Genomic DNA, 23,710 nt, shown 5'->3' on the forward strand with positions numbered 1-23,710 from the left:
CCTCCTGTACCTACTGAAAATAAAAAATCAGGTAAGAGAGGGGAGGCAATCTGTGAACAGATTTCACACCAGTAACTAGAACAGCTGTTCTTAGTTGCTGTACTTGAATTCTAATTTCAGAGAGGAGGGATATCCATACTTCTTGTTTCATCCTGGAAAAGGCTTTGCAAGCCCACCAAGGGAGGAGAGGGTTTGGAGTCTTAGTTGTCTTAACAGGCAAAATAACCAAATAAACCCGTGGGGCTGATACATGGCAACTCTTAGGCTGATAGCACTTGACAATATGCACGAAGGCTAACTACAATTAGTTACATTTGGCTGAAGATTGTTATAGTAAAAAAAAATTTCATGGAAATCAGCACATAGTCTTAATCCAGCCTTGCATTAGATACTATCTAGAGCCCTAGCACACCACAACATGGGGGTGGGGATCCTGTGGCTCCAGCCCTGTGACTCCTCCCCTTTGCTGATGGCTGGGGACCCACTCTTCTCCCAGAGAGGCAGGGTAGTGGCATGAAGCTGCATTCTGCCTTTCATGAGCAGCCTCATTCTGCCTCTCATGCAGCAGGAGGAGTATGCTTTCCCCCTTGGCGGGGCAGAAAGGAAACTTATACTCCACCTATTGGGGTAAGTACTATCTGCTTGAGTGAGTATAAGGGCCAGGCTCAATGCACTCTTCTGCTGCCACACACAGAAATCTCTGTTGGGGTGGCAGTGGTGGGCTACCCCCTGAACAATGGATCTTGGAATTATACTCTCTGGAGATGCATGGAAGTGCCCACATCTCTCATAGGTCATGTCTCTGGCAGTCTGCAGATTCAGGCATTGGTTACATTTGGTTCATTTTCAGATTTTCCCCTCAGAACCACAAGAGTCAAACATACTGTTTTTAAATAAAGCAAAGCTTTGTGAATATATCAGAATCTAAGACCTGGAGCCCTACACACTGGTTTTATAGTGCCTTAATCTGGCCTTGAACTGATGTCATGAAAAATAAAAGCTGCCAACAACTTCTTAGCTGCAATATATATTTTAATCCAAAGTGAATCTCAACAGTAATACACCATAAATTCTTATTTTGACACTCACCAAAATAGTCACCTGGAAAACCCGCTTTTTGTGACAAAGTACAGAAGGCTTGGTCACATTTAAATCACTGAGAACTAGAGAGAAATACTATCGCAAACTGTAAGAGACATTACATCCATAAAATTTTTTCCCAGTCCTCATATTGTAATATTGCACAGTGCAATTGCTACATGGCAAACTAGTGTAGCATAGAAACCAAAAGCAAAAAAAAAAAAGAAAAAAGCCACAAGTCTACAACTTGTTAAACAGTAACAATTCAAACTTAATATCCTTGGGTAGTTCTAAAACAATCTTCCTACAGCTTGCAGTGTGATTTAACTTTTACTTAACACAAACCAAGTTAAAATTAGAAATGCAGAAAATTTAAAAATTTAAACCAAAAGAATTAGTTAATACAGTAGCATATCTGATTAATAAAAACACCCTGAATTAAAGTTAAAAACTGAATACAAGAAATTCATATAAAATAATTCACAAATTAAAATAGTATGCAAATATGCAATTCTGTATTCATGCAGTGTTTTATTTAAAAAAGGCATTAAAACAATCTGAGGTGTATATGTTTCACTGATGAGGGTAACTGTTTGCACAGATTTAAGCACCAATCCTGAAAGTAGTTCTCTACAGATGGACCCTTGGCACCTGCATAAAATCCCATTGAAGTCAATTGGACTCCACATGGGCGCAGGAGCTCATTGCAGGATCAGTACCACACAATCATTTCATTATTCAGAATTTAGGTTGTGGCAGAATCCCAAATATTTAGTTCTTTGAAATTCAAACACATTTCTATTGTTACAATACATAAAGAGCAGCAGGCTTAATTTGGGGCACATTTACAGTACATTTTTCTTGTGAATTTATAGGATAATATTGTGCCATACAGGGAAAATGTGTCAATTTAACAATCATATTAGCTTTACATCCTAAGTACAGTAAAAAGAAAGTACAGTAAATACATTAAAGCAATGGAGTTTCCCATGGCTCCAAATAAAGAGAACACAGTATTTTTTGTTATCATAATCCAAAAGTCAATTAATCCTTTTGTGCTGGTGGTTCTTGGTGTGTCCACTGCCTGCAATGAAGATAACACCAAGAGGACTCAATTTCCAACACTAAGGTGTTAACAGAGGATAGGAATCTGCTAGAACAGATAGTACAAGTTTGAAGTGTTAGGGTGTATGACAAATTTACTTGAGTATTTTCTTGACTCCATATATTTAGGTTTTATGTGTGCTAAGATTTCAAATTAATCAGGCTACTCTTAGTTTCTAATGTATACTTTATATATACATTTATATTTGTACAAAATGCATAGAGTTGATTACTAAAAACACTGAATCTTGTGGGGAAAGTTAGGTTTCTTTTGCAGTGTGATTAAAAATGTACTGCTGGTATTGGTTTATGATATAACACTGTTGTAGTTCAATTTTTGTTTTTTAAAAAACAACATCAAATATAGGCACAGTTATTTCATTTGGACATTCATTAAATAAAACACTGCTTGTATTAATGGAGTAAAGAAAAAAATCTACCAGTTATTAGCTTATTGAGAGAGTTACACACAAATACTTTGCACTCTTATTCCAGTCAATGCTGCAAATATTGTATTCCAGAATATTTTTTGTTTAAAAAAAAGTTAAGTCAAGCCTGCAAGATACAGCTTCTTAAGTGTCTACATAATGCAATATGAAAACATAAAAAATTAAGTTACATACATACATACATACATCCACTTATATGCAGTGATGAGCCCAAAGTTAATGGAGATAAAATACTGATGCAAATAACACCCCAAAATAACATATTCAATTAAACTTCCATCATTTACAATATAGTAGTTACGACACTCCAAACATAAAAGCAAAATAAAAATCAAAACCCCCACTTCTATTTCATGTAATTAGACTTATACAGAAATTAGAAGGCTAAGAAAGAACTATTTAATCAACTAATTTCACAGCTATCTGAAGTGGCAATCATGATGTAGCAGCTTATCTATGATACATTCAAGATAATGATACAATTTATTACTTACCCATAAGCTAACACACAGCCTGTTTAATACCTTCTTTAAATCCCATCTCTACACTACAGTATACTTGAGGTCTATGAAAAAGTAGCTACCTTTTATAGGAAATGGATGATTAAGTCTTTGGTGCTGCAAAAGCAACTTCATTTGAACAAAAACAAAAAAGACAAAACTAGGAAAAAAAAATGCAAAAAGCATGTAAGTTACGTCCCTGACGGAATGTATTAAATAAGCAAACACCCCAACAAGCTAAAACAAATACTATAATGAAAAAGGCTAAAATCTCTCCCATGCATAAATGAAAAATTGCACACAAAGAACTCACATCTTTTCAAGCTTCAATAGTAAATATTCTGCTACTACTTATTAAATACTGCATGGTTTGCTCAAGCTAAGATGAAATCACATCATGAATCAATGAGCATTTTGCTTTTTCTTTCATAATCTAGTCAAAGTCACGCCTTTTGCACCTCTAAACATGTTATTAAATCCAATTAGACAAACACTTTGAAAATATACTACTTAGATTGTATTGCAGTTTCATTTAACAGTATAAAATACTGTTTTGTGTTTATCACTAAAAGCTACTGAATTGACTTTTCTTATGCACTACTAAATTCTTCTCCTGAAGCTAGATCATTCTGAAAAAATCAGAGAGCAGAATTCAGCTACAGCAAAACATGCTGCCTCCTTGACAAGGAAAAACACCCAATACTAAAATCATACCACACAAAACCCCAAAGGAGCATTACTCTATCAAAAAATCAGAAGATCTGAATTTTAAGTGCTGCAGTCTCAACATGTATATATAAGTAATAACATTAACAACCTCAAATATTTAAGGCACTATGTGTGGGAACAGTTTACAATGCAGCTGAGATTATTAGGACAACAACATTTAAGAGCAATGTCTAGGCAACTCTTTTTTGCCCATGCAAAAGACACATGCAATGTGAAGAACAGCTCAACTTTTTAGATAAGTGACTCAACATTTAAACACCAAGATACACAATACAAACATTTTACTTGTACACTGTACTGCTGACATATGTGCATCTGTTGCTCTAAATCTGTACACTGAATGGCTTCCCAAATGTAGACGTGTCTTGCACTAGTTAGAAGGCAATTTTATAAAAAATAGAAGGAGCAAAACTGGAATTCTGCTCCAGTAAGTCACCTGTCTGGACTTACTATATAAGAAGATAATATGACCAAAGATACAAGTTATACCAAATGTGCAAAACACATTAAAAGTGAGTTTTGTTTTGTTATTTAAAGCTCAAGGTTGTTTAAATTGCACCCAAGTCTACATGATTCAAAAAATAATTCTCTTGTTGTGCCATGGCTAATTTTTATTAAATACCATGTTTCTTCTTAAATCAAGCATTTATCATTGAGCTTCCTCTACATACTGTACTCAAGTTCTCACATAAATGGATACTGGCTGAGTTTTGTTGGACTCAGTGGAAATCCTGTGTAAGCAGGTGATGCTGCAATGTAAGAATGTGGTGGAAAAATAGGTTTGTACTGAGTCTGATGAATGGTTGGGGAAGGTAAAAGACGGGGATTTATGCCCACTGGGACTTGGTGAACTATGCCACTGGGATGAGAGATATTGTAAGTTGGATGCTGCAATATAGGTCTTGAGGTACATGAGGAGGCTAGGAGGTGGGCTACAGGTGCTGCAGTACTAAGGGGTGCAGATGATGGATACGGAAGAATAGCAGGCTGTCCTCCAAGGCGTGTACTTCCAGCTAAATGTGCATGCACCGTACTGTGATTTGGACTTCCATGTGGAAGGGAGAACGGATGATTGGCAACACCAGCTGGAATGTATGTCTGCTGTCTTCGATGACTGTAGTTTCCATTCCATTCCTGAGGCCCAGATCCAAAATGCTGAACCTGTCCACACAGAGAAATTGCTATATGTTAATTTTCAAGTACAGCTAGAGCATGAACTCAATCTGAAAAAATGTTTAAAATTAATAAACTTAAATTCTATAAAGAAATATAAAGGAATAATCAAATGAACAAATACAGAAAGTAGAAAATATTAGCTATTGAAATAGTAACAAACAGGAAATTTGAAGGTTATAACTCAATGCAGTCCTCTTGCAAGACAAGGACAAAATGGTATGCTGTTTTAAACACAAGTACTATATATTACCACAAGCAAGGTGATTATTCCACTCTGCTCAGTTGTGGCTTGCACACCTGGCAAACTGCACTCACTACTCACGAAGACATCCACGCAGTGTGCAGCAGCAGTCAAAAAAGCAAACAGGATGTTAGGAATCATTAAAAAGGGAATAGAGAATAAGATGGAAAATATCTTATTGCCCTTATATAAATCCATGGTTCGCCCACATCTTGAATACTGCGTACATATGTGGTCTCCTCATCTCACAATAAAGGCACAACCAATGGAAACAGGAGAAAAAATTTAGAGGGGAGCAGGAAAAAAACGAGGAATGGTTTGAAAAATATCTGACACACATAACTAGGTCTAGACTAATGACTCATAGAACAATGGTTCTCAAAGCCAGTCTGCCACTTGTTCAGGGAAAGCCCCTGGTAGGCCGGTCTAGTTTGTTTACCTGCCACGTCTGCAGGCTTGGCTGATCACAGCTCCCATTGGCCGCGGTTCACCATTCCAGGCCAACGGGGGCTGCGGGAAGTGGCGTGGGCCAAGGGATGTGCTGGCCGCCCTTCCCGCAGCTCCCATTGGCCTGGAGCGGCGAACCACGGCCAGTGGGAGCCATGATCAGCCGAACGTGCAGGCATGGCAGGTAAACAAACTGGCCCGGCCCATCAGGGGCTTTCCCTGAACAAGCAGCGGATCGGCTTTGAGAACCACTGCCATAGATGATGTGCTAATTGTTTACAACTATTAGAGAGACTATTAATCTCATTAAATAAGAAGGATAGAAGTAGTAGTGAGCTTCAACTACAGCAGGGAAAATTCAGATTAATTATTCATATATTAATCAGTAAATTAGAAATTAATCATCATAGTAAAGCCCTACAGTGGACCGGTGTCTGTCTAAAGGTTGAGGAATTTGCAGTCTTTGGCAGTGGTCAAAGTTAGAATAAGATGATCATTCTAGGGTTAGTTTAGGATTAATTAAAATCCATCCTTCCATGATGATGCAGGGGGATGTACTAGATGACCCAGAGATCCTTTTCAATCTGAATTATTCTAAGTAATAATTTTAATAAGTCTCCTATCTGTATATGGCAGACTTTAACATTTTGTTTTAATATTTACTATAAACAGATAAGCAGGGTTTTGTTTTTAAATGTACTGCCCCTCCAAATACCTAGATGTTATTTTAAAAAGAAGTTGTGTTAATGTAGCTACTGCCCAGAAGCTGGGAATGGGAGACAGGGAATGGATCTCTTGATGATTACCTGTTCTGTCCATTCCCTCTGAACCACCTGGCATTGGCCAGTCGGAAAACAGGCTCCTGGGCTACATGGACAACTGGTCTGACCATATGGCTGTTCTTGTATTCTTATGCTCAAAGTAAAATAATTAAAATAACTTAAATTTAGTAAATGTAGTTTTCTATATTATCTATGGGCTAGACCCCAGGCTGCAGCAGAGAGATACTTGGTGTAGCATTAAGGAAGTAGTAAATTGGCTTTGTAGCTCTTGATCTCTGGGCCAACCTCAAGGCTGCTGTAAATTACACCCACTTACCCAGGGCCACACAAAGCATTTCTGGCTGCTGAAGAATTGCTGGAGAAATGGAGATTAGTTACCTGTAACTGGAGGTTCTTTGAGATGTGTGGTCCCTAGCTATATTCCACATGTGGTGCACGTGCACCATGTGCATTAGTCCAGAGCTTTTTAGGAAGCAGTGTCCGTTGGTCCACACATGTATAGTTTGTTCTCCTCTGAACTGAGGGCATAAGGGGTCATGCAGACTGATGCCTCTCCAGTTCCTTCTCATCACAAATCCAGATACAATCTGCAGCAGAAGGGATGGAGGGCAGACAATGGAATACAGCTACGGACACACATCTCAAAGAACTTCCAGTTACAGATAACTGAACGCCATTTCTTCTTGGAGTGATGGTTACTACGTGTAGTCCACAGGTGGGAGATTAGCAAGCAGTAGTCAAAATGGAGATGGGAACGAGGACGCAGAAGTGATAGCTGACATTAATACTGCTGTCCCTACAGCTCTATCTGCAAAAGAAGACTGAACCAAAGCATGAACTCTTGTGAAGGTATGCAAGGAGCTCCAGCAGCTCTACATATCTCCAGCATGGTAAGTTTCTCAGAGATGCAGCAGAAGTTGTCTGCACTTTGGTAGAGTGAACCCTCATCCGCTTCTGGGAAGGAATGTGGACTAGTTGGTAGCCAAGAATAATGAAGCCAGAGATCCATTTAGAAAGTTTCAGCAGAGGTATAGCTTGACCCCTTGATCTCTCTGCTATAGAAACAAATCATTTAGGTGTCCTCTAATAGCTTCTGTTCTTTGTAGATAAAAGGCCAGTGCCCTTCAGACACCCAAAGAACATATATTCTTCTCATCAGAAGCTTGCGGTTTGAAAAAACAAACAAACAAACAATGGTAAATGGATGGTTTGACTCATGTGAAACTCTGAATTTACTTTAGGGATGAATTTTGGGTGGTTTCACAGTGAGACCCTTTCTTTATGGAGGGTAGTATGTGGTGGGTCTGCCATGTGTACTCCCAGCTTGCTGACTCTTCTGGCTGATATTAGGGCAACTAGGAAGGGAACTTTCACTGAGAAACAGGACATAAAACCTGAGGCTAAAGGTTCAAAGTTAAGTCTGGTAAAGATGAAAGAATGAAGTTGAGGTCCCACTGGAGTGTGAGCTTCACAATGATGGGAAGGATTGAAGAAGCCCCTGCAAAAATTTAGTTGTTGCAGGATGAGTAAAGATAATATAGCTGTCAACGGCAGAATGAAAAGCATTGATTGCTTCCAAACAAATCCAAAGGAAACTAAAAACAGATACGCAGTGTTTTATGGGTAAGTAGATACTCAATAATAGCAGTGATCCCAACAGATTCTGGAGATTGGCATTGTTAAGCCCAAGAAGAGAACTGCTTCCATTTAGCTGAATAACATCTGCTAAAATCTTTCCTGTTTTGATTGAGAATGGATTGCACCCTTCTGGAACATGAATGCTGTACATCCGATGCCCATCCAAATACCAGGCTTTGAGTTACAGCAGTTCCAGGTTGCGGTGCCTGCAGGTGCTTTTGTGTTGTGTTAGCAGGTCTAGAAATGGGGAGATGATTATGGGCAGACAAGCTGAGAGCTTCAGAAGATCCATGGATCAGAACTGTCTTAGTCAGTTGGGAACAATAAGGATGACTCAAGCACTGTCATGATGAATTTTCCATAGCACCTGTGATTTTAATGGGATGGGAGGGAAGGCAAATCTGAAGAGAACACCCCAAGGTAACAAAAGGGTGTCTGCCTTTGAGCCCGTGCTTAATGCTCCTGTAAAGCAATACAGGGGAAATTTCTTGTTCACCTGTAAAGCAAAGAGGTCCCAAGATGGCATTCCCCGCTGGATGAAGACCTCGTTCAGGACCAAATAGTGAATCTCCCATTAGTGGTCTGCAGAAGAATGCCTGCTGAGACTCTCTGCTAGGGAGTTCGGCTCACCTGGTAAACGTGCTGCTGAAAGGGTTATGTGATGGCTGCTGCATCAGTTCCAGAAGTTCACTGGATGTACACACACAGGGAGGAATATCATTCCCACCTGCTTGTTTATTAGGAAGACAGCTGTCATATTGTCCAACATTATTTGGATATGCCAGGATTGGATGAGTGGGAGGAAGGCATTGCAGTCTTAATGGACTGCTCTCGATTCTAGTAAATTGATACGAATCCTGGACTCTCGAAGAGTTCAGGTGCCTTGTGCAGTATGATCATCCATATGAGTTTTCCAGTCTAAAAGTGTGGTATCAATAATGATGATTGCATTGAGTGTGAGTTTTTAGGAAAGGGATCACCATCCATACTTTCTCCACCAGATGAGTGTGTCCAGGAACTTGGTTACAACAATCATTTTGGCACAGATATTGCCTCCTCTAGTGAGTAAATGGACAAAAGCCAGCTTTGCAGACAACGGAGACAGATGGCAGCATGTGTCTGAGGATGGAACAGGCAAGTTTTGACTGAAGTCCGTGGCTTGAAGGTGACTTGGTTTATAAGAGTGCCCATGGTATGCAATCTCTCATTAGACAGATAGGCTCTTGCTGTGGTCAAGTCCAAGGTCGCTCCTATGAAGTTTATGGACCTTGTGAGGGTTAATGCAGACTTCTCGTGGTTTACACACATGCCTAGAAAAGGAAGTCAGTGAAGCAAGAAATGGATTGCCAATAGGACCTTCTCATATGACTTGCCTGTTGGAGTCAGATGTCGAGGTATGGAAAGACGATGAACCCATTTCTTCTCATCCAAGCTATCACCACTGAAAAAACTTTTGTAAAGATCCTGGGTGCTGTGGCTAGCCCAAATGGAAGGACCCTGAACTGGCAATGATCTTGACCGATGAGGAACCTGTGGAACCTCCTGTGGGATGGGTGAATATCTGTATGAATATACAAGTCTTTCATGTCGAGATCTGTGATCCATGCAACCTCTTCCAGAAATGGAATTATTGACGCCAACATGACCATGCAGAATTTTAATTTTGGGGCAAATATAGCTAGTTGATGTATGTTGAGAATGGGTCTCCATCTCCTGTTCTTTTTGGAACTAAAAAATATGGAGAGTACAATCCTTTCCCCTGATGTTGAGGTGGATCTTTTTCTATAGCTCTCCGGTGGAGAAGGGAGTCCGCTTCTTAAGGAGAATTTCTTCATGAGATTGATCCCTTAGAAGGAACTTAGAAGGAGGTTTGTGGGTAGGAGTTGACATATTCAGTCACATAGCTGCAATGAATAACTTCCAGTACCCATTTTTTGGCTATTAGAGCCCTCCAGCTGCAGGCAAATTGGGGAAGGCAGCCTCCAAAAAACTGAGTGGGAGTGAAATGATGTGGCATCAATAAAGGGATGTAGGTCTCACCAGATCTGTCAAAAGAAATTCCTTAGTTGAGGGTTAGAGTGAGGTGTGGCAGTGGATGTTGCAGAAAATGTGTGTCTAGGACTGTGGATCCTGTATCATTTATTTGCTGAATCCTGGGGGCATTGATAGCAAAAAGGTTGAGACGATGGTCTTGCTCTGTATCCCTGCCTAAGATGCTCTCTCTTATGGACAGGGGTATAGATGTCCAGTGAATGAAGAGTTGTCCTTGAGTTTTTGAGGGAGTGGAGAGACTCATTTGTCTCATGGAACAGATTAACTGTACTGAAGGGCAGATCCTGAATGGTACATTCTGCACCTCCCTAGGAAAATCTGAGCATTGTAACCAGGAAACTTTCAACAATGGCTGTAGCCATCCCTCTGGACGCATTATCTGCAGCATCTAGTGCAGTTTGGAGGGAAGTCTTGGTCACCAATTTGCCCTGATCAATTAAGGACTAGAGTGGGCTCTGTCTTCCTGAGGAAGCTTGTCTTTAAAAGCTTTGTACAATTGGTGAAATTATGTTTAGCTAGAACAACCCAGTAATTTGAAATCCTGAATTAAAAAGAGGTGGAGGTGAAGACCTTTCTTCCCAGGAGATCGAGCCATTTGCCATTCTTGGCTGAGGAAGTAGTTTTTAGGAATTGCAGCCTGGATCTCTTGGTAGCCACTTGTACCACGAAGGAGTTAGGCAGTAGGAGTGAGAATAGAAACTCTCGTGCCTTGGATGGAACAAAGAAGTGATTCTCAGACCTCTTTGGCGTAGTAGCACAAGAAGCAGGAGCAGGCCACACCCTTTTGCTGCATCCATGGTGGTCTGTTGATCAAGAAGGCCACTCAATGGGGGCCAAAGAGATGCAAAATCTCCAGTAATCTAAGTTGGGGCTCCTGAACTACTTCAAGATGTATCTGCAGCTCAGACACCACTCTTTGCAGGAGTTTCTGATATAGCATGAAATAGGCTGGCAGAGATGGCAAAGATGGGATAACTGCCTCATCTGGGGAAGACAATGAAATTGCTCCCAGAATCATCAGATCTCATTCACCTTCCTCCTCCCAATACTCTGATAGGGACTGGTTGCGGTTGGCCAGGAGATTGTAAATAAGGCTCATGTACTGATCCTGGATGCCCAGGGTAAGGATCCCAAGGGCCCCAGATGTGCCAGGACAAGGGATCAACTGGGAGGGAAGGACCCCATGGCACTGCTCTATCTCTTAGCAAATCAGGTCTGGCTGGAGGATGGAACTCTAATCTCCTAATGCTTCTGTCCCAGGCCATCCTCTGCCTGGTAAAGTAGAGACTGATCCACTGGACTACCAGCAGAACTGAAGGTACCAATGGTCAGGCTCACTAGTGGGAGAGGAGGGCAGCCCTGCAACCTCAGACTAGCTTCCTCCTCTGGGGTAACTATGTCTCTGAATAAAGGCAGACCAGAGAAGAGGGATGAGTGAGTGTAATAGAGAGCAAAAGTGTCCTCTGGGGAGACATAGGTCTCTGACTACCCTGGGGTGCAAGGTGAGCTCATTGTGGAGCTGTCGGCTCTATTGCTTCTCTGGTCACAGTGAAAGTTGGTTCCCTCCGGGGCCGTGATAGTTTTGGCACGGAGTCTGATCTGGATATTGACGGCAATGGCCCTGGAAGTTTGTCGTACATTTTAGATGTGAACCAGTACCAGAACAAACAGATCTGTGCCTCTTTGTGCCAGAGTTGTATTGGGTCTATAGCCTTAGTATCCATGTGTGAGGGCTCTCCTATCTTCGAAGGGTTCAGAGAAGGATCTTCGCTCTTGAGAGCAGGCTTGGATAAAGGAGGTCTGTCTTAATACTTACGAGAGTGCTCCTTACTCTCACGAGAAGCCTTCTCCTTAAGCTTGAAAGTCTTAGCTTCAATTCTGGAGCTCATGCTCAGAGGGGTGCTCCCTGCTGGAGGCGGCCAACATACAAGGCGATCTCCCCAGTCCACATCTGATTGGGGTCTCATGGCCTGCTCCATCCAATTTTTAAGTCTTAGCTCCCAACCCTCATGAGTTCTGAGAGGGAAGGAGTGGCAAATGCTGCATTTGGCTGAGATGTGACCCGTGCCTAGCCAGTAGAAGCAGTGCTGGTGTTCGTCACTCACAGAAAACGAGCAGGAGCAGGAAAAACAATTCTTGAATCCTAGGACTATGGGCATAATCCTAGCCTTCTGGAGAATTTCCCCAGAGTGAGATAAAAAACAACTCACTAAAGGCTACACTAAGTCTAAAAGATTAAAATACCAAAAAAGATTTATAATATATTTACAGAATGACGCAGTTGAGGAAGAAGCTAGAGACACATAAGATTCTTACTCAGGCCATGCTGCAGTAAGAAGAAACTGGAGAAACAGCACTCTTTACCCTCAGTTCAGAGCACGAGGAGATCAACTGCACATGTGCAGACCAATGGACACTGCTTACTAAAAATCTCTGACCTCATGTGCATGGTGCCACATGAATACCATGTGTAGAATACAGATAAGGACCTCACATCTTTAAGAACCATGTACCACGTGTGGAATACACACAGGGACCATCACTTGAAGAACATGTCTCTTTTTTTCCTCAGCCATGCTCACTACACGCAAGAGAGATAGTGAATTACAATTGGGTGCATCAGCTCTACTATATTCTGGGATTCCCCTCAACTAACAGAATTCTCAGCTGGACAGATATGCTGGATTTCCAGTTGTTTGTGCGACAGGTGAGGCACAAAGTAGGTGGAACAAGGCTGAAAATATGGCCCCACACTTAACTCCATGGTACAAATATTTTACCATTTGGAAGGAGGAAAAGTAGTCAAGTATATATGATCATGTCTCAGGCTTTCTACTAAATTTAATGTAGGTTGTAACAATTTTCCCAGTGCTGTTTTTCCATCATCTTTACAAACTCATCTGTTCAACCACTACCATGGCTGCTAATTTAGGGACAAAACTGGAAGATATTGCACAATAGGCTAGAGAAGTCCATTTTTCAGGATTGCAGCAGCTTGACTACACACGTTGGGCATATTTTTTACTGTCTTAAGACCTGATTTTTTCAAATATGTGGAGGAGCCATAGCTCCCATTTAGTTCAGTGTTGCGAGTGTCCAGCATTTTTTAAAATCAAGCCCTCAACCTTAAGACAGTGAAGCAGTTCTGAGCTGTGAATGAATACACATACCTGACTGAAATTTATAGGTTGCTGATGGAATGCTGATGTTAATTTTTGCTGACGGTTACTCACAGCAGGAGGCTGGTTTATTCTTCCAGGGATAGATCGGCCTTTTATCAGCGGCTGGCATGTGTTATCTGGCAAATAAAAATCAAATACTAATATCAAGGCAAACCTTCAATTCTTTCAACTATTCAAATAGACAATAGTTGTAAACTAATAAACCAAGAAACTTAGAAAACATTTTAAAAATTAATTTATGATTAAGATCTAATAATTTAGGTAAAATACATGATTAAATAAGAGGAGGGTAGCTTAAATCTTATGTTATATGCTTATATCTTATATGCTTATCATATACCTATTGGATAGACTGCTCAAATTTCTGACTTACTCATTATTATAAAAGAGAACAACTACTAAATTAGTTTACCTGTATTCACCATCTGCTCATCTAAATTTAATCTGTTTTCTATTCTTATTGGTGGCACCACAACAGCGCAGACAGAGGGTTTGGTTTCTGGGTTAACTGAGTTTCTAGTTTCTGTATTTTGATTGGTGTTGTCTACAAAACTCCTTTCTACAAATGGACTGTCATGTCCTGAAGAGTCCGAGGTCGGGGAACCATCCACAGTATCACAGCCACTCTCTTGTTCGTCATCTGACATACTATTCAAAAAATAAATATTGCATTATAAGCAGAGTGTTCTTCCATTAGCGTTCTTGTAATGTGTGACAAGATATTTACACAAAATATTTAAAAATAAAACAAACTGCAGAAAGAAAATTTACATTTTAGTTATGGTAAGTGTCTCAAGTTAAAACCACACAAGCTGGGAATTCAGATGGAAGCTAAAACTCATCTTCCAACCTTAAATGACAAGTTATAAGCAGGGGTGGAAAGGATAAGGCCGCAGTTACTTTGTTAAAAGAAATTAGCAAGGGTTATGGTGAGTTGCACATTAACTTTGCTCTAATAAATCCACCTAATCTATATTAAGTTTTAAATTGTATTCCCACCACACACATGCACACTAATTACCTCATTTCTTTCTAATTCAAAGAATAAAAGCCTCCCCATGGTTATCATGCCATAAGCAGAGGAGGAAATACTTTATGAAGAAAAAATAATGCTTCTAAAAACAAGTCACAGGCCTAGGGAGATTGTGCAAGTGTCTATCTAGCCCAAAGAGATGCAGTTACATGTGAGGAATCAGGAGAACACTCCTGGCATAGTAGCTAGTTGTTGGATCAGCCACTAGAGAGGAAGAACACTCATTTTACATATAGTATTGCCAAGCACATAGGTTTGACAGATTATTTTTGACAGTATTTAGGTTAAGAGGAAAAGCAGAGCCACGTTCTCAAACTATAGTCTATAGAACAGAGGTTCTTAGACTGTGGCCTGTGGACTACCAGTGGTCTGTGAGCTCCATTCAGGTGGTCCGCAGATAGCTGCCTCTAAGGTTCGCACATGGGTGGCCGCACACAAGAGAATGAAGGGCCACTCACCTAATTAATGGAGATGCGCAGGCATGGCTCCACTAATTAGGTGCCTGGACCCTGGAGAAGACACACATGTAAGGTGAGGTGGTGGCCTTGGGGAGAATAGACGGTAGTTGGAAGGGGGCAGTTGGATGAGAAGAGGGGGTGGGGGAAATTTGGGGTGTGCAGGGCTGTGGCAGCCAGAGAAAGAGGTGACTTTCCCCAGCTCCAGGGTTGTGGTTGCTGGGGAGAGATGGCCCTCCTTCCCAGCCCCAGCTCTGTGGCTGCTGTGGAGGGGGAGAGACCCCCACTCCTTCCCAGCTCAGGGGCTGCTGCGATCGGGGAAAGACTCCGCTCCTTCCCAGCCCCAACTCGGGGGCTGCAGCAGTGGGGGAGAAAGGGCACTTCATCGCATTAGAAAGGTAAGACTACTGATATGAAAATGAGTTGTGTGCTTTTATTTGTAGAACAAAAAAATGTTTATTCATTTTTTGATATAGCGCTTTTATCCAAAGTACTTTACAATAGTTAGCTAATGGTATAAACAACATTTGGAAAGATCATGAAGTGGTCTGCTGAGACCCTCAGTAATTTTCAAGTGGCCCATGAAAATAAAAGTTTGAGAACCACTGCTATAAAACATTTGCAGGTGGGCAATGGAGTATATGCTGATCAACTGATGCATACCCCTCTTCTTTAAAAAATGTTCCTCTTGAAACAGCTGGTAAGAAGAGGAGGTGGAAATGCCAACCTCTGTAATGACACCTACTGTTTACTGAAACCAAAATGCATGTGTGAGGGTGAAAGGGATTAGAGATGCCAATTAGAGAAGAAGTTTCAGGAGGAGAAGATCCAGGAACAACTAAGCAACCTCACAACCAACAGTGGAATCAAAGTCATGGAGAGAAGGGGAGATCAAGCAGTGAGACACTGGGGAAAGAAAACTAATTTTGTTTTAAATGTTAACTGTAAATGTAAAAATATACACAAATATTTATACTACAGTGGTGCCTTGAATCCCCAAATGCATTTGGGGCCCCACTGTGCAAGGCACTGTGCCAATACATGGTAGGAGACATTCCCCGCCTCAAAGAGCTGTACAATCTAAATAACTAGTAAGGGATTGTGAGTAAATTAATCTAGGTGCTCATATAGCACCCACAGTAGCTGGTATATCACATGGTATGCATGGTAGCTGGATGTATTCATCACTGAGCGGAGATGTGCACAAGATCATTTCTTTTTAAGAAGTCGTCTAGGAAAACATGAGAACACCGATTTACAGGGTAAGGCACCAATCTGGCAAAGAACTTAAATACATGCTTAACTTTAAATACCTGAGCAATTCCTAACCTTAATTCTGTTCCCTTTGGTGTGTGCATTATGATTTTTTTAATTACATGATCACTCTGCCTCCTGCCTTCCCCCCCACCCACCAACACGCAACTCATTCAGCATACAGGATGGAGCACACTCCAGGAGTGCATCAGAGTTGCACAGAGAATGAGGCTGTTGACTGCAAGCCCCCTGTATCATTTGTTGTGGAAGTCAGAAGGTGTATATAAGTGGAATGAAGCAAGGGATTCCAGGCAAAGAAAGAATGGTCTCACGGTTAAGACTGCTGAATGCTGCCCTGAAAAATGATTCTATTCCTGCCTCTACTATATAGTTCCTTCACAAGGATAGGCAAGTCACTTAAACCAAACTTTTCACAGGTGGTCACTAATTGCATGTTTCTTGTTTTCTGGGTACCTGACTGGAGACCCTGGGGTCTGATTTTCGGAACTTCTGAGCACCACTCAAAGCTGCATCTAAATTAATGAGAACTGTGCTTTGAACATATAAAGTGCTCTACAATGCTAAGTATTTTGAAAAAGTCAGGACCTAGGTATCAATCCAGGCACCCAAAATCTGTGAAAACTTTTGACCTTGTACACCATCTCCTTACCTCATAGGGGTGTTATGAAGGTAACTAATGTTTGTGAAACATTCAGATACCATAGCGATGAGTGTCATAGAAGGAAACATGAAAAAATTAGTAATTTTGTCTTCAACGCAGGGTTTAAATAGTGAGGTAAGGAAGGAATGGGGCCAAACACTGAACGAGAAAACAAAATATTCAATAGCTCCCCACTAACTGAACACCATCCATTCTGTGCACTGCATGAGTCATGTACTATGGAAAAAACAGTATGTGAGCACATAATTAAAGACTGTATTATAATGGATGTGCACAAAGAGCTGAACTAAGGTTGCTTAATTCTGGCATTTCCCAACTTTTGAGTGCTTGACTTTGCAATCAGTGTTCTTCTAATGGAGTTTTTTGTGTGCATTTTTTTTAAACACACTGAATTATTGCCATTCAGTTCAACACTATGAAGCCATTCAAGGAGATAAACACAATTTATCAGGAACAATTAACAAACTAGCTATGGTATATAAATAATATGTATCATTAACATACATATACATCTCTTAGAATGATAGAATTTTTTCAAAACATAAGTTAGCCTGTGAAAGAGAGAGAAATCTGGCAATGTAAAATACAATGAACTAAAAATGTCAGGAGTTTCACTAAAAGCAGACTTCCACTGTATACTGGAAATAACGTTTTTTTACCTGTTGGGTCTCTTGCAAGGGGATGGACTAGACTGGTTAGAGGAACTGGTGCTCAAAGTGCTGTCAGGGCTGCTTAACGAACATACACGGTCAATATTCATAGTGCTCTGGCAGGCTTCACAATCTAGGCTACCTTTACATCTGAAACAAAAAAAATTAAGTCAAAAATAAATACTACCTGTCATTTGGCATGTTATTCATTCCTTTTACACACAGCTAGCCTTAAAGTAATAGAGACAGATCTTTAATATGTTATTTAGTATTACACTGGAAAGGGAATGTGGCCAATCACCCATAAGATAAAAAGCAATGATTCTTATTCCTGCTTATTGTTCCACTCATACACAATCTAAAGTTTTTTGAGTCCCTTTGGAAAGTTTGACCTAAATTTTTAAACTCTGAAGCCTAAAGTAAGGCTTCTGAATGCATATTTAGGCACTTAAGTTCAAAATATTTAAAGTTCAGAATTTATAAATCCCATTCAGGTATTCCTGCAGGTACACAACACCTTGAAAAATTAGGTCATTTTTATTTTGGTGCCTAAATATGAATTAGGATCCTTAGGCAGTCAAAGTAAAAAAAAATTGGCCATAGCCCAGACCAAATCTTGCAGTCTTTACTCAAGTAAGTCCTCTGCTGGCTTCACTGGTTTATTTTACGAAGAACTGTAGGCTATGACCCTAGGTAATTTGTAAAAATGAAACAAAACAAAAAAACCTCTGTACCATCTCTGCCATAGAAGTAGCTGATTCTTTTCACAATCCCCACAACATGCAATGAAAATGAAATGTGGCATAAGTGGGGAAAGTGTGGACGAAAGTATGAGAAAGATTTTTAAAGCAGTCCAGGGTATTTAGTCACATATCTTCTATTAGAATTAATCTGAGCTATGTGGCACCCTGGACTGCCTTGAAAAACATCAACCCAATGTGTGTGTATATGAACACACACACACACACACGTGCCTACATGTTCAATTTGTTGGCAGGATTTGATTTAAATGGACAGATGTTGGTAAACATCAATTTCAGCTGACACTGAAATCAACAAAAAAAAATATCCATTGGTAAGGATTGGGTGTCACTGGCCCTGCGGCAGCGCACAGAGCCATCTACACTCCTGCTGTTGCAGGAGTGAGTGAGTGGGCCCATGACAGGAGAATTGAAGAGGGCTTCTTGGACAGTCATGGGTTTGGCAACATCAGATCCTGGCAGGCAGAATGTGTAAGGAAGGCTGTGGACCTGATGGGTCAGATCAAAGACCCTCTCCTCCAGCCAGGGCTGCGAGGAGGACAAGCCCCCAGCCATGGGGGAGGCCACTCTGCTGCTGCATATCTCTGTCCCTGGATAGGAGCCATTCAGTAAAGGGGTGGCCTTCCCCATGGCCATGGGCTTGTCCTTATTCTCGCAGCCATTGCTGGAGGTCTCTGCTTTGACCCACCAGGGCCACAGACTTCCACTGACCTTGTGCCTGCATGAATCTGGTGTTGCCAGCTCTGTGACTGTGCAGGGAATCCTCTGCAGCTCCACTGTCAAAGTCCCTCTTGCTTACCAGCCAGGAGTGCAGGGGCCATCCCTGGGCAGGAATGGTCAGTAACAGGGTGGCCTCCCCCAAAACCAGAGGCCCATTGTCCAACTTGCAGCAGTCTCTACTCTGCCAGGCCAAGACTGCAGCCTCCATGCACCTTGCACCTGAGTGTCTTTGGCCCCTTGGCCATGCAGAGAGCTCCTTGCAGTCCTACTGTCAGTGCTACACTAACCCCAACCATACCCCTCCTTAACTCCCCGCAACTGTAAAAATAAAAATAGTTAAAAACTGGGGGGATGATAAAAATCTGTATTGTCAAAACTTGCAAAAAAAACCCCAAACCCCAAATACTGCCAAGCCTAACTACCGCTACTGAACATAAATGCTGGTATACATACAAACCTTATTTGTACTCAATTTACACATGGAAGTGAGTATTTTATATGTTGAATCTATAGTTTGTGTGCACAAGCAATGTGCAAAAATTATATGAACAATTAATTTTACATAAAAAACTGTACACATACTACAATCATATTTTGAAGATATGGACCTAAATTTTGATCTACTTGTCTGTTTCAGAATCACAGCCTGAACAATCAGATAACATTAGGCTTCCTCAAACTTACGTTTAAGGAAAAGCCCCTAATTCACAGCCATAAGGAATGCATTCAAACAAAAATGACATCTTTTCTTTGATTCACAGCAATTTAATATGGAATAATTTATTTCATAACTTATTAGAGAAAAATCATTTTAGGATGGAATTTCTATTGCTTATACTCAACATCCAATTTTATACACAGATACATGTAATGCTACAGAGGTGGGTACGCATGAACAGCGCAAGCCAATATTAAGAAATGAAATCAATAAACATGCTATACCTAAGAGTAGTCAATTTTCAAACTTTAACAACTCATCCACTGTTATAAAAAGAATTCTAAACAGTCAGTCTCTGTTATGAATGTGCTGCTTGTAGCCTTCAGTTCCCAAACAAGATACTGCCATGGTGTTGCCTTTTCTACCAAAAAGGAGGAACATATTGACTGCGATTGTGTCTAAAATCAAATACTGACTACACATAGTAGCTGAACTAGAGAATATTGCTGTAATCGCTGCACACATTTTTAGTATAGATAACAGTTTAACAAAACTAGACTTATTTATAAGCTTACTCTCTCAGTGAATGTCTTTGTCCTGTATCGTCTTCATCTGTATCACTACTGATGGTGATCACACTGACTGCTGGACTTGGAGAATCTGCAATGATGATAGCCTGGCGCTGTTTGTTTGAAACAGATGAATCAGGGTTCTGCCTGACAGATGTTTTGCAACAGTTCCTCTCCTGTCCTTTTGAGTTATGATTGTCCTGTGCTTCTATACAACTTACTCTCTTGACAGCCTTCACATTAATTATCTTTGGAGATATAAATGCTGAATTTTGGATATTGGTATTTTGTAACACGTTACTCCTATGAAGAAGACACCTCATTAGACAGTTAGTAGAAACTTTGTAACATACTTGAAAACTTAATTCTGTTCTTTTCCCCACAACTTAAAAAAGCCAAGTAGACTAAAACAGCATCGTTATACATCCATGAATAAAAAACAAACAGCAAAACATAAAGCTGTGAAGATACAGGTAAATATATTGCATATGTGGAATTCCATAACGATGGCAAATTTTCCAGGTAAGTATTGCAAATTGCCTACAGGATTGTTCTGGATGCTGTAACATAAGGTCCGAGGCTGGGTTTACCAGTGAAATGTAATACAACATGCTGAAAGCACCATTCTCTTATAAAAGAAAGAAGGAATGAAGAAATGCTAGCTTGGGCACTACAGCTATTTCAGTACTGATTCATTGGAAAGATTCTCACTGACATCAGTGGGCTCTGGATGACACCTTGTCTTAGCAAATACTACAAAAGGAGTCCAGTAGTACAACCACTACCATAATTGTTCTTCATAGTCTTGGTTTCTCCATTTCTAAAACATCCCATACCTTTGCAAACCACTTCTGTAGTAATGGGGCACATTTTCTCCAGTAAGCCGCTAAACAGTTTCTCGCTGCCAGCAAAACAAAGACTATTCTTAATACTAGTCTAGCCATATTATGACCACTATTATATAACTTCTACTTATTTTTAATTCTTTGAACCTGAGGAGTCCTCATGCACACAGATTTAGGAGCATCTAATTAGGATTATCTCAATATATTTTTAAACCCTTGCCAAAGGCTATTTAAGCACATACGTAGACAAAGCTGCTAGTATCACAGGCAGAAAATAGATCAAAGGTAAAAAAAAAAAAAAAAAAAAAAGTTTTTTTCTATTTCATGTCTCCCATCCTATCTACCAAAATATTTCAGAGAAATTGATACGGCAGCTAGCTAGGTGTTTATTTTCAAAAGGGGCAACAGGACAGTTTGAGTACAGTCAATGACCTTAGTGAGCATGCATTATTCATATCCCTCTTATCCACTGTACAAAGGTTGTGAAGCTGTGATATCAAAATCTACACCAAATAAAAATAATACCATTTTACCAACCTGTTCTGGCACAGTTTATTTCTCTTTGTAGCTGCAGGCTGTGGCCAGACAACATGTGCAATGCCCACACTAATTGGCTGCGTGGCAGACAAAGTTATTTGATTTAAGAGAGGCTGTGGCATCACTGAATTGTAATGGCTGCCATGAGGAATCACTTTTCTAAGGAGAGAAGAGGGGAGTTATTAGCTGTAAACTCTAACTCAAATCCATATTCTTTGTTATGCAAAAGTCGTAAGAAAAGTCCTAAGACTTACCCCCAGTCTCCAAATCTTTGTGGACCAGCCACTGGATCAGAGACTAGAGTTGTAGTAGAAGGAGCCACAGGTGCTATTTGTTGCCAAGCAGGAATCAATATTTGCTGAGTTCTATTAGACCATGGCTGTTGTGAAGTAAAGCAGATTTCATTAAGTGGCAAATGACCAGTATTTATATTAACTTCTTAAAACTCTGCATAAATACAAAACAGTGATTAAATGGGACACTTTAAGGACACAAACGTAATCTTTACAAATACAAGTTTTCTTAAGTGCCTAGTAATATAAAATTTGTAATAGCCATTTTTAAAATACACAATTCCAAATGAACCAACCTGAGATAGTACTCCTGCTTGTATCTGCAGTGGCTGTAAGGTAGGGGCCTGCGTCACCAATGGAACTGTATTATCTACCCTTAATGTGTAACCAGTAGGCTTACTGTGGTTTGTAGGAATTCCTAATGGGAAAAGGAAAAACAAATGAATTATACAAGCTTTAAACAAAATATGATGATGATATAACTTGAGCAAAATGAAAAAAAAATGAGGAGGAGATTTTTAATCAGACTACTCATTTTTTCTTGCTATGCTTGTAATTTTGTTATACCACTGATTTAGACTTTTCAAACTGGATTAATCAATGTGATTTATCTTAGAGGAGATTCTGTTTCAGTACCTATCTGTTCAAGTGTGTGTTACTGTAATTTGTGTAATCACTATGAGAACACATACTACAGAAAGAACTAATTATATTTTATCCTCACCAGAATGACTCATGCGAAGAGCTTTCTACAATGCTGAGAGTTTTACTGTCTATTACAAATTTTCTCGGTTGAGGGCAGCGAAGCAAAAACGGACGGAGGGGGATAGGGGAAGAGATCAATGGCTAACTTCCCTGTACCTACGGAGTCCCATGGAACTCAATCACTTCCTTCTCGCTGACATCTTTTCTTTCCACAATGTGTCCTTATCAGTTCCTCTATTTACGCCTCTAAGGAAACCACATACATGTGACCCCTTCTGTCCATAGATGGCATATGTATTTCGTTTGAGAAAGCTACTCCAGGATTGCTGGAAGCACTCTAGAAGTGGGAGGCGACCAGCATGCAGACTGTGGCCCCGCCTCCTGCTCTACCCCTCCACCTTGAGGCCCCACCCCACCTCTTCCCACCCCACTCCACTTCTTCCTCCAAGGCCCTGACCTCACGCTGCCTCTTCCCCCGAGAGCCTGCCCACCGCTCGCTCCACTTCCCGCCCCCCTCATCGCTTGCCGTTAAGGCAGGAAAAAAAGTGGAGGTGACCCACATCCAGTATTTGCGCTCTGCATGGCCAGCCTTTTTTTTTTATTTTGGGGAGGGTTAGCCTCCTCAAGCCTCTTATACAAGCTGCCCATGCTTCTGTCTGGTTTTAGGATCTTCTGTGGGGAATATCTGATTCTCCCTACAGTCCATAAAATCTTTCCAGGGGAGCCCATGACAGTCAACCCAAAACCTGCTTTTTTTGTGTGTGTCCTGACACTGTGAGCTGATGCACACCTGAAATATTATAGCAAGAGCAGTCCAGGAAAGACAACCTCTCTAATGTTCTATGAGTGTCTTAATGGCTTGTCATACCCACTGGGCTTTACCTGACTCAGATAGTCACAGATAAAAAAATAGTGCAATGTTTATGCCAGTCAATAATTTTCAGATGGCCTAACAATATAAATAGGGAGGGGGGGACAGCAGTTTATTTTTTCAACAGCATTTTCTAATAGAACAGTTTTCTTTCACTGCAGGTTCTACTGTGAATGAGAATATGATGATTTTGACTTCTGGTCTTGCCTTTACATGACTCACACTACAGTCAATTACTAAGCCATACACATATGGATGACAGGAAACTACTGCCTAAGATTATAAATTCATTTATTC

At 40.5% G+C, this 23,710-nt stretch overlaps 1 protein-coding gene across 7 annotated transcripts in view; it reads right to left on the reverse strand.

Annotated features, from left to right (window-relative positions):
* Positions 1-1,011: 1,011 nt before the first annotated feature.
* The window catches only part of HIPK3 (homeodomain interacting protein kinase 3), a 134,237-nt gene continuing 111,538 nt past the window's right edge, over positions 1,012-23,710 (reverse strand). For all 7 annotated transcript variants that reach the window (XM_050955023.1, XM_050955019.1, XM_050955020.1 and 4 more), the window contains 8 exons: positions 22,134-22,255; positions 21,799-21,923; positions 21,545-21,703; positions 20,169-20,465; positions 17,464-17,604; positions 13,793-14,028; positions 13,369-13,496; positions 1,012-5,023 (listed from right to left, as the gene is read on the reverse strand). In XM_050955023.1, coding sequence (XP_050810980.1) covers positions 4,547-5,023; positions 13,369-13,496; positions 13,793-14,028; positions 17,464-17,604; positions 20,169-20,465; positions 21,545-21,703; positions 21,799-21,923; positions 22,134-22,255 — 1,685 coding nt within the window. In that variant the 3' untranslated portion in view covers positions 1,012-4,546. The remainder of the gene's footprint in view (positions 5,024-13,368; positions 13,497-13,792; positions 14,029-17,463; positions 17,605-20,168; positions 20,466-21,544; positions 21,704-21,798; positions 21,924-22,133; positions 22,256-23,710) is intronic.

This window comes from Gopherus flavomarginatus, chromosome 5, assembly GCF_025201925.1.
Source record: "Gopherus flavomarginatus isolate rGopFla2 chromosome 5, rGopFla2.mat.asm, whole genome shotgun sequence".
NCBI classification, from domain to species: domain Eukaryota; kingdom Metazoa; phylum Chordata; order Testudines; family Testudinidae; genus Gopherus; species Gopherus flavomarginatus.